The 15682-nt window shown below is 39.7% G+C and overlaps 1 protein-coding gene across 1 annotated transcript; it reads left to right on the forward strand.

The window, feature by feature from the left end:
* Positions 1 to 760: 760 nt before the first annotated feature.
* On the forward strand, positions 761 to 13091 carry LOC112080817 (aprataxin and PNK-like factor; the record flags this gene model as incomplete). Its single annotated transcript, XM_024146736.2, has 8 exons — positions 761 to 924; positions 2399 to 2603; positions 3025 to 3154; positions 5238 to 5440; positions 7661 to 7948; positions 8708 to 8838; positions 9257 to 9306; positions 10496 to 13091. Coding segments are annotated over 5 exons (990 nt in total), but the record flags the coding sequence as incomplete, so codon positions are not given.
* Positions 13092 to 15682: the final 2591 nt, after the last annotated feature.

Below are 15682 nucleotides of genomic sequence, written 5' to 3' on the forward strand. Positions count from 1 at the left end.
CATCAATAGTATGTTCAAGAAGGCCCCTCGGTAATCATCATGTTTTCTTTTTATGTTTTGGAAGGGTTCTTGAACCATTTGAGAACCTGTAGATTCTTACCCCAGGGTGACTGTCTTGTGTGGTCTTACCACACCTTACCTTTATTAGAAATTATTTTATTTAATAGTTTACTGAGTAAGGGAATAGGGCCCAACACTTATGATTTCAATTGTTTATTTTAGTTGTGCAGCAGATTCATTTTCAGTAACGTTTTGGTCTAAAACCCCTCAGGCTGCCTGTAAAAGGATAGAGATTCTCTCCATTTTGTCAAAGGTCACAGCCTGAGGATGTAGTAAGGGCTTTGGACCGCAACATTGCTGCAGATGAATTAAGGTTAAGAAAAAAACACGAGGAACATTTTGAATTCAAGTAGTTGCAACCTTCTCTTTCATCTAGTCAGCTTACTGAGAGTTTGGCAATTACCACTCAAGGGCAACACTTACACTACATTAAAGGGATAGTGACATTTTGGCAACTAACTAACTTTACTACTTAACCAGAGTCAGATGAACTTACCCTGAGTCAGTTTCTGTAGCAATTGCTGACTAGCGTTAGCATGCTAGCCCTTTAAAGTGAAGAGTGGTGTGAGAAAGACACTTATTTTAAAAGACCACTAATTGTTTACAGCCAGCTGTTGTGCGGATATAGCAAGTATATCCAACTGCACCTCATGGCCACCAATAACTCAAAGAATGCCATTCTTATTCTTTCCAATCCCAGACGCATGTGAACCCCTGCTTTTGTCAGTCCTCACTGGATGACCTCCCACAACCCCTGGACAGGAACCAGTGGCATGAACTTGGACAGGGAGACATCATCTCCCTTCTTCCTGGGAAGTACATCTACAAGGTGGTGGCTGTGGGTGGAGAAGATGTAACACCCAGGTATCTCTACTCCTCATCTCAACCACTGAAGTTTCCTCTCGAGGTCTAAATATCGAATTGGCTTAAACTTGAAACCAATAAACAATGAAATCTGAAAAATTATAACTGTTTCACACGTGCACAAAGAAGTAGCTTTTGAATTTGTTTTAAATATTTCTATACATACTTGCTTTTTTTGTACTACAAGCAGTACAATTTCTACAGGGCTAACAACCTCTAATGAATGCCTCTGTCTAATAATTATTGTTTGCAGTTTTGTATTTTACCTTTGTATGCTATAGTTAGCCAGTTCTCTTGGTAACCATGAGCGTTACAGCGCATAAAATGATCCTCAGTCTCCTCCATGCATTTTCACATTTCTAGTTAACCTGCATACAACAAAGTTCTACATATGTAGGATCTTAATTTGATCACCCTTTTGCAAGATAACTTTCCTGCAATCCAGGACATTTTTAACTTGCAGTGTATTTGAGGTTTAAAAGGCTTTAATGCAAAAAAATATTCTCAGAAAACGTATTTTCTCTATGAATTACATACTCACCTTATACGATGGGAGTCGTGATATCAAATCTATAGTCAACAAATATTGGCATATAAGACCATCTGATTCCTTTTTAAATTCAGCTTTTCAACATCACCCTCTTTTTACCTGTAAAGGTCTCATAATGTAGCTAACATCTTTGAAATCAAATCATGTATTACCTAGACTACTTAATATGTTTTTCGGGTCCATGCTTATGTATTCCTACTTACACCTCAGGTTTAAACCTTCTAGAGGTGTTCGCTTTTCCCATTGGGAAAACATGTCACAATTAGTCGCTATGGTGGCATGACATTACGTCTCCAGTAGCAAAATATTTTGTGGAGAATAATTAGTCGCTTAACATTGCTGCAGAAAAGGTCACACTAGTAGAGCAAGTTGTCTCCTGACTCCTTAATGAAGAGTTTTATATCTCCCCGTTTCTATGTTTCCTTTGTATACACGCAAACATTATCTATTTGCCGGTCAATATGCACGTTGTGATTTATGAACGGCTTGCATCCCCGTTGGTCATCCTGACCACCCTTAGACAGATTTGGAAAGATAAGGATTGTTCTCTGGCACTGGCATCAGACAATAGCTTAACTAATTGATTTGCAAATGACTACATTCATTTGTTCCTTTCATCTCCCAAAGACAGGCTAGACTGAGTGGACTGAATTGGAATAAATACCAGTGTCTTTTATCTCTTTCTATGTAAAACCAACACCCAAGCAACATTCAATTATGACATATTTTTTAAATGGTCGTCTTCTGTTTCTGAATTTTCATGTTTCATTTTTGTTTGAAGATTAGATCAAAAGGATCCTAACCAGACACTCGAGTCAATTTAGCTGCTGTCTACTGCCTACACTAAAGAAGGAACATGCATGACTCATGTAACCGGTGCAGAGAAGGTGCTCGTGTTTGCAACAAGTTGTCTCTCCCTTGCAGAAACAGTCAGGCTCTTCAAGATGAAGACGAGGCTGTTATTAAGTCTCCTCCTGCCTCCCCTGAACCAAGCGACGAACCTGCTTACCCCACTCGACAGGGCAAGGGGTGGACACCAAGCTCCCATGAACAACAATCTAGACTGGGAGGTAGTGTGGACCAGAAGGAGCCAGATGAACAGCTACCTAACCCACCTACCTCAAACCAGGTCAGGAAATCTGTAGTGTTAACAAAAGTTTTATCTTGAGATGTATCCTACTGTTGGCAATTTTCCTGGGATCCCACTACTGACACCAATTACGCTTCATATTAGAGCGTTGGACTAGTAACCGAAAGGTTGCGAGATCGAATCCCCGAGCTGACAAGGTACAAATCTGTCGTTCTGCCCCTGAACAGGCAGTTAACCCACTGTTCCTAGGCCGTCATTGAAAATAAGAATTTGTTCTTAACTGACTTGCCTAGTAAAATAAAGGTAAAAAAACAAAAAAAAAAAAAAATATTCTGCTTCGGACACCAATTTCCCAGGGAATCCCACTCGTGACTACAATTAATATGTATATTTATAAATGTTTTCTGTGAATATGGTGGAACCAATAAACCCGGTTTGCGTTGTGGTTGTGTGCTCACAGACAGAAGCTGGGGTAGCTGAAGCAGAAAATGACAAGAACGAGCCGAAACTTGAACCAAAGAAAAGAGTGTTACCTGCTTGGATGACTGTACCCATTGTATCTCCCAAGAACCCCACCACCACCACCAAAGGTATCACTCCTATTTAGGGCTGTGACATAATGGAATTTTGGATTACAATTAATTGTSATGCATATGACGGCAATTAATGTTATAATTGTTATTATTACAAATTAAGACAAGATTCCTCATCAAATGAAGGATGCCAGGTTGAAGTGGATTGGCACATTTKWCTATTGACACAAGGTTAGTGCATGAGAGAGACGGAATTTACCTAGTTAACTGCTCTTGCTGTTTCTGAATAGGTCTAACTAGTCAGAGACTTCCACCATTTTTTAATAGAAGATTGATATGTTTATTGCCCCACTGCGCTGGAAGCAGTAAGCTGTATCCACTGCTTCCGAGGAGCGTTATTGAACTGTAGTTCTGTCATATGTGAAAAGAAAGCTGCAAAAGCACGAGAAATGGCGGATCTGTGCTCAAATCAATATGTTTGCTTGCAAAAAAAGAAAATCAAATGCATTAAGTTTACGAATAGTTGCTAGCTTTACAAGGCTCCATGTTAGGATTCCTCTGAGATCCAGTTCTTAAGAATCGAATCCTACTTAAATGAATAATAATATAAGGGGCTTACAACCCATTGTCTCAACAGGATGCACTGCATTGGTTTTAAACTTTTACTTATATTCAAAAAAACCTGAGGCCGATTGCTTGTTACTTTACATATAGCCACCCTTTAACTACATGGAGTTAGGTAGGTGTGTGTGTGTGTGTGTGTGTGTGTGCATGTACAAAAGGATGTATCAACACACAACTCTTACAAGGTCTTGTACAACAACATCAGAGGCCAAGCCATAGCCTATTCTATTGGCAATCACTACTCACTACAGTAGTTGATAAATGGAAAACTTGGGAATTTCTAATCTTGAGTCGGGAAGGGATCTTGAGAACTAGGCCTACATTACCTCAACGGTCGCTGTCATGTGTAATTTTGTACGTCGACGAGTGGAACACTTCGAAACAACCTACCACTCTTGAAGATGTCCGTATCCTCTTCGGCGTGCTGCCAAATCTTACTCTTTTGGATTAAGCCTTTGTTATTTACTCCTTAAAGTTCCCCTGAAAGTTTCAACTTCCTCATACTGACTCCCTCTGGAGTCTAGTGACCCATTTACCATGGTTGCATCCAAAATGGCACCCTATTCCCCATAGAGTGCACTACTTTTGACCATAGCCGATAGGGCTCTGGTCAAAAGTAGTGCACTCTGTAGGAAATAGGATGCCATTTGGGATGCTGACATGGTTTCCTTATGCTAATTTAGGCTACATAGTGCTGACGTTATAGTCAACAATGTCAAAAAGGTTATCCATTAGGCTTTAGATTTGTAAATGTTGCAGACAGTGGCTTGCTCTGATTATTGATAGCCAATGCCTCTGAGCAAGCCTTTTAACAGGGACCGTAAATCTATATTTTAGGTTACGTCAATCAGCGGTCGACGCCACATAACCTTTTTCAGATTCCTAATTTCCTATCTTCAACTTGATCTAGGATCAGTTTTCCCTGTTCATTCATAATGAAAAGGATTACATGGACAGGGGGGACCTTATCCTAGATCAGCACTCCTACTCTGAGACGCTTTGAGAATAGGTCTGGGCAATGAATGGCATTAAGTGAATAATTCAACTCCAGGGAGAAACTGAAACCAGGGTGGACACTGCAGCCACTGGGCCCAGTTTTTWATTTTTTATTATCTGAATTTTGCCTATCCGATAGGATTAAATGCATAAAAATAGAAGGAATAGAATGGGAGTCCCCATTCAAGTCAATGATTCGTCCTTTTTATTTATTATATTTCTACGCATTTAATCCTATCCAATAGGCAAAATCCAGATAGACAATTTTTGAAAAACTGGGCCCTGATGATCAGAGCTTCCCCATCTCTGCTGTTTTCATTGTGATTTGCACGTGGCGTCCCTTTATCAAGGATGGGCAACTCCACTCATCGGCAGCCTGAATGGTGTCGCACGTTTTCACCTGCCTTTGAGAACATATATTTTCATTGTTATAGCAGTCACTCAACTATCTTGTCAATATAATAGATCATTTTTTACATGACACAGTCGACCYGTTCACCCAGAATCGTCCTCGTTTTAGGATTTGGAAATCGAGGCAGAGGAACCGCAACCCCAACGACAAGCACCAATCAGGGCGCGGCCAAACGGGCCAGGTACACAGCGCCCTTGTCAGGGGAGGACGAGTCTGAACACAGCGAGGCAGAGCCAACACCCAGGAAGAGGGTGAGGAGGAAGAAGAGTGACGAGGATGAGGACAATGAGGAAGAGGTCCAGTCTACAACAGTTGAGTGTATACTAACTATTGTGTGTGTGTGTGTGTGTGTGTGTGTGTGTGTGTGTGTGTGTGAACATGTACTAAAGGATGTATCAACACACACAACTCTTACAAGGTCTTGTACAACAACATCAGGCCAAGCCATAGCCTATTCTATTGGCAATCACTACTCACTACAGTAGTTGATAAATGGAAAACTTGGGAATTTCTAATCTTGAGTCGGGAAGGGAAATCTTGAAGAACTAGGCCTACATTACTCAACGGTCGCTGTCATGTGTAATTTTGTACGTCGACGAGTGGAACACTTCGAAACAACCTACCACTCTTGAAGATGTCCGTATCCTCTTCGGCGTGCTGCCAAATCTTACTCTTTTGGATTAAGCCTTTGTTATTTACTCCTTAAAGTTCCCCTGAAAGTTTCAACTTCCTCATACTGACTCCCTCTGGAGTCTAGTGACCCATTTACCATGGTTGCATCCAAAATGGCACCCTATTCCCCATAGAGTGCACTACTTTTGACCAGGGCCGATAGGCTCTGGTCAAAGTATTGCACTCTGTAGGAAATAGGATGCCATTTGGGACGCAGACATGGTTTCCTAATGCTAATTTAAACTACATAGTGCTGACGTTATAGTCAACAATGTCAAAAAGGTTATCCATTAGGCTTTTGATTTGTAAATGTTGCAGACAGTGGCTTGCTCTGATTATTGATAGCCAATGCTATCTGTGTATACACACACGGTACCAGTCAAAGGTTTGGACACCTACTCGTTCAAGGGTTTTTCTTTATTTTTACTATTTTCTACATTGTAGAAGGAAAAGCAGCCAACAAGTGCTCAGCATATGTGGAACTCCTTCAAGACAGTTGGAAAAACATTCCAGGTGAAGCTGGTTAACACTTTTGGTTAATACATGATTCCATATGTGTTATTTCATAGTTTTGATATCTTCACTATTATTCCTCAATGTAGAAAGTTGTATAAAAATAAAGAAAAACCCTTGAATGAGTAGGTGTGTCCAAACTTTTGACTGGTACTGTAGGTGCACAGGTTGAAAGAAATTTGAGTAATCAAGGTGACAGACAATGACACATTCAATACCGCCATGCACAATCTTGCCTGCATCTAGCTGATCTAGGGTGTAATCATTAGTACAACAGTTGCAAACGAGTTCTTTTGGACAAATCAGGAATGTTTATCTCCGTTTTGTTCCATTTGCTTCCGTTTAAGAAACGTTTTTCAACAGGATCTGCGCTATGAGTACACCCCTGATCACAATCAAACACAGTTCACTTCATAGCAACCACATACAAACAGCATGATCCCTTTGATCGTTGGATAATTCCTTCTCGCATCTCTCCTCCTTTCACCTTTCCCGTCGCTTGTGGACTTCAGTGCACAACACATCAGCTGCCTGTGACCAGCCGAGAACTTTTCCCAACCAACCTTCATGTCATCATAACCGCCAAACGCTACGCACAGCCGACATCGTTGTCACCATATTAGCTAACGTCAGTCAACATAGCTACTAAACTAACGGGTTAGTTAATCGCTACAATCATCCAATAAAGTGTACAGTTAGCAAGCAGTTTAGCAGTTATACTGGTGGGCCCCGGTGGCAATAAATGAATGAAACTATAAGCATACCTTGACTTGTAAGAGTTTTGTTGTAGATAGCCTCTCTCTTTGAGTCAACTACTCACCACATTTTATTCATGCAGCACTAGCTAGCTGTAGCTTATACTTTCAGTACTAGATTAATTATCTATTCCGTTGATTGGGTAGACAACATGTCAGTTCATGTTGAAAGAGCTTTGATAGGTTGGAGGATGTCATCTGGAAGTTGTCATAATTACTGTAATAGTCTATGGAAGGGGGTGAGAACCACGAACCTCCTAGGTTTTGTATGAAGTCAATGTACCCAGAGGAGGACGCAAACTAACTGTCCTCCGGCTACACGATGGAGCTACCCTACAGAGTGCTGTGAGGCTACTGTAGACCTTTATTGCAAAACAGTGTGTTAATCAATTATTTGGTGACGTGAATATATTTAGTAGAGTTTTGTCTAAAAATAACTTTTAAAATGTTTAACTATTTACATTTTTCAGAATAATACTGAGGAGGATGGTCCTCCTCTGATGAGCCTCCACTGTTGTCTGTAATGTGCTGTATTGTGTTTGTGTGTTGTTGGTTAATGTACGTTACAGTATATGGTATATCACTCCGCAGGCATTTAAAGCCAGGCAGCAGGTGAAGCCTAGTAAAGTAGAGGAGAGCGTGGAGTCGGACCACTTTGACGTGGAGGAGGACGATGGAGAGAAGAGAAGCGGAGGAGAAGCTTCCACAGCAAATGTCAGCAGCACTTCTACGAGCAGAGCGGAGGCCAGCGAGTCCGAGGACAGGGGGAGAGAGCCTCAGAAGGTCGGCAAGGGGCCTCAAGGGTCAGGTGACGTTTCAGGCCCCGCCCAGTCCAAAGCTCGGCTCAGGACGACCTGCCCCTATGGAAAGGGCTGTTAGGTACATCCCCACATAACATTGTCTGAACAATAACTGTTGGAAATGTTTATTTAAGATAGTACTTGAAAAGACCTGCACGTCCGAGAACATGAATTTAGCCGGCAAATGTTCCAACAAGTAATTTAATTCAAGACTTGCCATATTTGATGGGTATTTTTATTTTATGTTGCTCCGGGTACTACAGATGAGATAAGTGCACTTGAGCTATTATGCATGTTACAAAACAAATGTTTTCTGTTCAAATTGGTTCCACGGCAGCACTTTCTGATACCAAGAACTGAACATGTGCAGTATGTTTTTCCCCCCAGATAGTTTCTCTTATTTAAGGTTTTGTTTATTTTCAAACCACTGATAGTTAACAAACAACTACGTGAAGCATGGGATAAGCTACTGTATTCTCCAAGATGAGGGTGTGTCCCAAATGGCACCCTATTCCTTTTATAGTGCACTCCTTTTGACCAGGGACGATTATGGCTCTGGTAAAAAAGTAGTGCACTGCATGTGTGTTATATAGGGAATAGGGTGCCATTTGGGACGTACACAAGGATTAGCTAGATAGAGCAGGGTCCAAAACTAAATGGCAGAGAGCAGGTTCAAATGTAGATTCTCTTATTTGAGGCAAAGGAAATGAGCAAAGAGAAAGTGCTAGCTCAAAAGCTAAATGTTCTTCAAAGAATACAATCAAAATGGGATCGACCATAACATTTTAATAGCGAGCTTTCAATGATTTTCTTCTCAAAATTGTTATTTCTATCAAAGGAAAAACCCAGTCACTTCCAAGAATGCAGTCACCCCGGCGACAGCGACTACGAGGACAGTTCCGCGAAAGACGAGGAGGAAGAGGAGGACGCGGACCGACCTGAGTGTCCGTACGGCACAGACTGCTACAGGTAGGATGCACACCTCAATGTAGTCACCATTACAGGATAAAAAGACTGGTATCGTGTCTCAAGACCATTATTGCAGGAAAAAAGTTGCCTAATAGCTTCTACAATTTCAACAGGAAAAGAGAATATAACCTTTTATTATAGCCAGATCTCCCCTGTAAAAGAGGTATTTTGACCTCAATGGAACTTTCTGGATACAGGAAGGTTAAATAAAAGAATAAGCCAGCAATCATAGGACTCGGATGACAGGAGAGTGTCTGACTGGACTCAATTTGTTGGCCTCCATTTTAAGCTTGAGCGGTTGACATCAGCGACCAAAAGGCTTGAACAAATGGAGAGTCCGACATTTTAGCCTCATTGGCATTTGACAATACTAGTAGTTCTGGTAGTAAATCAACCATTTTCCCTGTTTTCTTTCCAGGAAAAACCCTCTCCACTGGAAGGAATACAAACACACCAAGAAGACTCGAGGTATGTTCATTTATATCTGAGAGAGAAAGACATGCTAACCTCTCACCCCCCCCCCCCCCAAATGTTTTTTTTGGTTCCATTTTTGGTTCCTCTTCAATGCAGAATATAATCAGCCGTACATCAAATGAATCCAACTGGTATGCAGAGCAGAGAGGAAGCAGAGACATAAGAGAAACCTTTGATCTGAAGCAATGCTGTAAATGCCATGGATTGTGCAGATGCCCAACAATCTTATCTGGGCTATTGGATTGTTTGTTTTTATCTTTCYAGATTTAGTCAGACAGCGATGTGTATGCATATCAATACACTGTCGCACTAGTGAATCCATTGAACRAACCTATAATCCACATTCCCCTCCAGAGTTTAAAGAAGCAAAAACGATTAAACCAATTGCCCTCCATGTCTCTGATGTGACGTCAGCAGGATCTATAAACTCAATGAGTAACATTGACTTTCTGAAAGGGAGGTGTGTAACTCAATTTGTATTGCCTCATCTTACAGACTCATAGTTATGATATTGGACATGACTAGACACTGATCTTGGGTCACTTTTGCGTTTTCCCCACTAATGGTTAAGGATATGGGAAGGGGATGCTAATCCAAGATTGGGTTGGGCAAGCTTTTTGGCTCGAGGGGCACATCGGGATTTCGAAATTCATTGGAGGGCCAAGCAGATTTTTTTTAAACGATTTGTTTGTCAAAATCCATTTCCATTTTTATTTATAATGCCCCACCACCATCAAACCTCATGCGGGCCATAGTTTGCMCACYCCTGTTCTAGATCATTACCAAGGGAAACTTCACTCCAGAGCGTAGGTCACAGGGTTGGGTAGGTTACTTTCTAAATGCAATCCATTCCAGTTACTAGTTACCTGGCAAATTGCTTTCAGTTACTTTTGGATTACTTTCCCCTTAAAAGGCATTAGAAGAAGACTTGTGGTCGGACTCGCTCAGGTGGAACAAACTTAAACTTGCGCCTTTTTTTCCATGCTGAATTGAATGATACCTATTTGAATCATGTTATGAGTGAATGTAATAAAATACCGTTAGCCGTGCTGTTTGTGTGCAACGTACCATAAAATATTGATAAAGACACAACCAATGTCTTGTGCTAGCATCAATGGAATTATACAGCACGTTAATAATACTAGAAATGGCTGTTAATATTGTTATACAATCCTTTCTGCAGCGCAAAAGCCGGTATCATACAACGACGATGATGATGATGATGATGAGTTTGGGGGCGATGACAGCTTCATCAATGATGAGAGCGAGGACATTGGTGAAGACTCTGACTATGAGCCACCTGACTCAGACGACAGTGGCAAGGAGGACCTCAAAACACTCACGAAAGAAGCCAAGGCCTTCACAAGGCCGAAATGAACTAGTGGCCTAAACTGGACTAATCTCCCCTTACCTGTTTTAAACTAAGCGTGCTATTTAAGCGGAGTATACCTTTTTTCCTCTATTCAAACACCCTTGGAATCCAGCAGGTCTACAATCTCGAATAATATTAGTCTCCCTGTGCTGGTAAAATACAGTCAGCAATTTACCCCATCAGKTGGGAAGAATCAATAACGGGATTCTTGACTGATTTGTGTATGAGGATGTCATATTGCTGACTTTACCTTTTTAAAAAGTGATTAAATTTGTGTGATACACAATGACACTTTCTTGGATTGTAATTAATCACAAGCATTTTTGAAGTGTAGGAATTCTTGATTATTGGTTTGTTTGAATAGTATGGACAAGCAGTTTTAAATTGTTTTTACTTCCTTTTAAAAATAATTTATCAGTGCCTTCAGAAAGTATTCACACCCCTTGACTTTTTTTCACATTTTGTTGTTACAAAGTGGGATTAAAATGTCATTTTTTAGTCAACAATCTACACAAAATGTTTTGTAATTTCAAAGAAAAATAATCAGTACATGTTAAACACCTTTGGGTGTGAATTGTTTTGGGTAAGTCTCTAAGAGCTTTGCACACCAGGATTGTGCAATATTTGCCTATTATTCTTTAAAAAATTATTCAAGCTCTGTCAAGTTCATTGTTGATCATTGCTAGATAGCCATTTTCAAGTCTTGTGAGATCTTGAAGCAGATTAAAGTAAAAACTGTAATTAGGCCACTCCGGAACATTCAATCGTCGTCTTTCTGAGCAGCTCYAGTGTAGATTTGGCATTGTGTTTTAGGTTATTGTCCTGCTGAAAGGTGAATTAGTCTCCCGGTGTCTGTTGGAAAGACAACTGAACTGTCACGTTCCTGACCTGTTTTCTGTTAGTTTTTGTATGTGTTAGTTGGTCAGGACGTGAGTTTGGGTGGGCAGTCTATGTTTTCTGTTTCTATGTTGGTTAATGGGTACCTAATATGGTTCTCAATTAGAGGCAGGTGGTTTTCATCTCCTCTGATTGAGAATCATATTAAGGTAGGTGTTGTCACATTGTTTGTCGTGGGTGGTTGTCTTCTGTGTTTGTTTGCACCATACGGGACTGTTTCGTTCGTTCATCGTTTTATGTAGTCATTTTTCCTGTTCGTGCATTCTTCGTGTTATATGTAAGTTCGTATGTTCAGGTTTGTCTACATTCGTTTTGTTGTTTTGTAAGTATTCAAGTGAAGTTCGTGTTTTTCGTCTACACTTAAATAAATTCATTATGTCTAAATACAACGCTGCAGTTTGGTTCAATCYCTGCTCCTCCTCTTCGGATGAAGAGGAGGAGGAACGCCGTTACATGAACCAGGTTTTCCTCTAGGAATTTGCCTGTGCTTAGCTCTATTACGTTTATTTTTATCCTGAAAAACTCCCTAGTCCTTAAGATAATAAGTATATCCATAACATGATGCAGCCACCACCATGCTTGAAAATACGAAGAGTGGTACTCGGTGATGTGTTGAATTTGCCCCAAACATAACACTTTGTATTCAGGMCAAAAGTTAGTTTCTTTGCCACATTATTCACAGTTTTACTTTAGTGTCTTTTTGCAAACAAGATGCATGTTTTGGAATAATTGTATTCTGTACAGGCCTTTTCCTTTTCACTCTTGTCATTTAGGTTAGTATTATGGAGTAACTACACTGTTTTAATGACCTCATGGTGAAATCCCTGAGGGGTTTCCTTCCTCTCCAGCAACTGAGTTAGGAAGGATGCCTGTATCTCTGTAATGACTGGGTGTATTGACCTAATGAATAACTTCGCCATGCTCAAAGGAATATTCAGCATCTGCTTTATTTGATTTTTACCCATTTACCAATCGGTGGCCTTTGCGAGGAATTGAGAAACTTCCCTAGTCTTTGTGCTTGAATCTGTGCTTGAAATTCACAGCTCAACTGAGGGATGTTACAGATGATTGTATGTGTGGGGTATGGAGATGGGCTAGTCATTCAAACCACTATTATGCAACTTATGTGATTTGCTAAGCAAATGTTTACTCCTGAACTTATTTAGGCTTGTTGTCACAGAGGTTGAATACTTATTGACTCAAACCATTTCAGCCATTTTTGTTTTCATTTGTAAAACATTCAATAAAAATAAAAWATATATAAAAAAACGTTGACATTATGGGGTATTGTGTGTAGATCAGTGACACAAAATGTAGTTCTTTAATCCATTTAAAATCAGGCTGTAACACAACAAAATGTGGAAGAAGTCCAAGTGATGTGAATACTTTCTGAATGCATTATAAATACTGTATAATACCAGAAGTTGTGTTTAATTGATGAATTGATGATTTTTATACTCAATGCCAGTGTCATGTTTTTCTACAGTAAATATGCTTTTATAGAACAATATTCATTGTCTGTCTCAATGTAGAAAGATTTGTAAAAAATACACAAGATGGTAATGCAGTTTGAACATGTTTGTTGTATGCTGAATATTAGTTTCAATTTTCATGATCCTTCACTTGCTCACTGTAAAGCATTCTAAACCTGACACATTCACTTCCTTATTCATGGTTCCAATTACATTATCACCTCTGGGATCATGAGAACTCAGAGTGTAATACAGTGTTTAATTCTGTTGTTTTTTTTGTGAACAAATTTAGATGTATTTTGTCATCCAGTTTGACCTCCCATTTTGTAATCCAATCAACATGCATTAATTCATAAACAAAACACTGCCAGACGGCCTCATGTTTTTCACCGGGCAGTAGTTTTAATAACATCTCCCTCACAATTCATCCTCTTTTGTGGACAGCATAACAAAAACAGGTAAACACAGCTCCATACATTGTAAAAAAATATGTTCATAGATGTTCATAAGAAACAGGAAAATAGATAAAAAGTGAAAATACTGAAATTATCCTAATTGGCATGTTCTCTTTTCCCATTTTGTGGAACCTGCTGGAAAAACACAATGTGGAGGAAGGTTGTTTGATACCTATGACTAATTCGAGCCTAGAAGTGTTAAGGGTTCTGACTTGAATTACTGTAAATGTCAAGCGCATGTCTCATAGCAAGTACAAGCTAACTGGAGATGACTCTCCTGTTGGTCTTGTAGCATAAGAGGCAAGGCAAAAACATGTATTTTTTTAAATACTTTTACAAATGTAAGTGCCCCCATGTATGGCGCAACCATATGACAACGTTAACAGCAATTTTGTAGAAGAGAAAGAAAAATTGGTAGGGTACAACAGTGGCACGTTTTGTATAATTGATTTACTCCTAAAATATGCTTTTGATTCAAGGTAGCAGTCAGAACTCAAAGTAGCCTGAGGATTTTCAACGCCAATATGAACCTGGTGGTTTCAATTTTTATTTCACGCTCTACTTGAACAGATTATAATTAGTGCATTTCTTTCAGCCATTTACTTGACATTACAGATGAAAACTGAGGAACTTTAATTGATAGCGAAAGAAGCAGTGACGATGTCACCAAAAAATCCTCATGTTTTTGAAGCTGATCTGGGACCAGCACCAAATTGCAGCGGTTATTTCCCCCCAATCTCACTCCTCCTGTCACATGCCAGGCTTTACAGTGTGACTCCTCTGATGGCCATTGTCAAATAAAATGTTATTTGTTACATGCAAAGAATACAATGTGAAATGCTTACTTGGGATTGTGCCAATTTGGTAGCTGGCTTGGTAAACTAATACTTTAATTATGGGATTATGTTCTTCGTTAATGGTGCACCACTACACTGTATTCTCCACTTGGTCTCATGATTACCTGCCATAAGAGCACTGTCGTGTAGGTGCTGGTGGGGAATGGCATGTTAGAAAATGTCAAAGTAAAGTAATGTGTCTGGATTTGTGAATGGAATGTTATTCAATCATGTGTTTTGAGAGTATGTATGGTTAAAATAAAGTGTCAAACAAGAAAGCACGTCTTAATTAATTGATTTAACCTAACTCTTAATTGTCTAGCTAGCCCCACGCCACAATTCTATTTTAGATTCTTCGATTCAATAAATCTGCTAATTTCTCTTGGATTATTATTTTTTTAAAGAAGAATCGAGAGCACCCTTGTTATTATTTAAAAACTATGTTGAATATTTCATATACACATGTGTATTAGAAAGCACTATAAACTGATCAATTACTTATTGTAAGACATAGAGACTTGAAATAACCACCTAAATTAACCTGTTTAGTAACCTCCAGGATTTCATCAAATCAAGCCTCTTGAATAGAAAAATCCTTTCAAAGTCTAATGCCCTCCTCGTGAGGCATTCCACATTGTGAAGAAATTCTAATTCCATTCAACTTTCACGTTTTTTCAAAATGGCCTCCATGGTAGCAGTGACAATGTGAGGCGTTGTACTAGTCTGAACTAAGTTATCAACATGGCAGGACAATGAATCAAATTCACATCAAAATCGCAATATTGAGATGTGCAATGTCCGTATCGCAGAAACATGCAATATTTTGAAACGCCACTCAGCTGCGTGTAACGTCCGTTTTTATAGTTTACTCCGTCATCTCTCTCTTGCGGCTGCTTCCCACATACAAAGCCCCGCCGCCTGTCACTCGAGCWGCGCAGTTCTTCCTCCTCGCTGTTAGATTCACTCTAAGGTTGCATGCTGTTCTGTTAGGTCAAMTGCAGTTAACACATTGTTCCCAACAAGAACAATGCTGCTTTCCACTTTGCTTCTAAATGTAAAYTGTATTTATATAATTYACCCAAGTGTTTTGATCTACTGTATATCGCAATATTTGGTCAGAAAAATCGCTATTCGATTTTTTTTGCCTTCATCGTTCAGCCCTACTCTGTGTCAACAGTCTGGACCTCTTGTCCAATGCCAAACCGTTCCCTTGASTCAATCTTATATCTCACCCTTTTGGATCTTAAAGAATGGGAAAAGTGTGCAACATGCCAGAATACACTTGGCCTACTRGTGGTTCTACCTTTCGATAGTATCGATCGTCTCAGGATCAGGCCT

This window comes from Salvelinus sp. IW2-2015, unplaced genomic scaffold (genome assembly GCF_002910315.2).
Source record: "Salvelinus sp. IW2-2015 unplaced genomic scaffold, ASM291031v2 Un_scaffold16521, whole genome shotgun sequence".
Taxonomy (NCBI): domain Eukaryota; kingdom Metazoa; phylum Chordata; class Actinopteri; order Salmoniformes; family Salmonidae; genus Salvelinus; species Salvelinus sp. IW2-2015.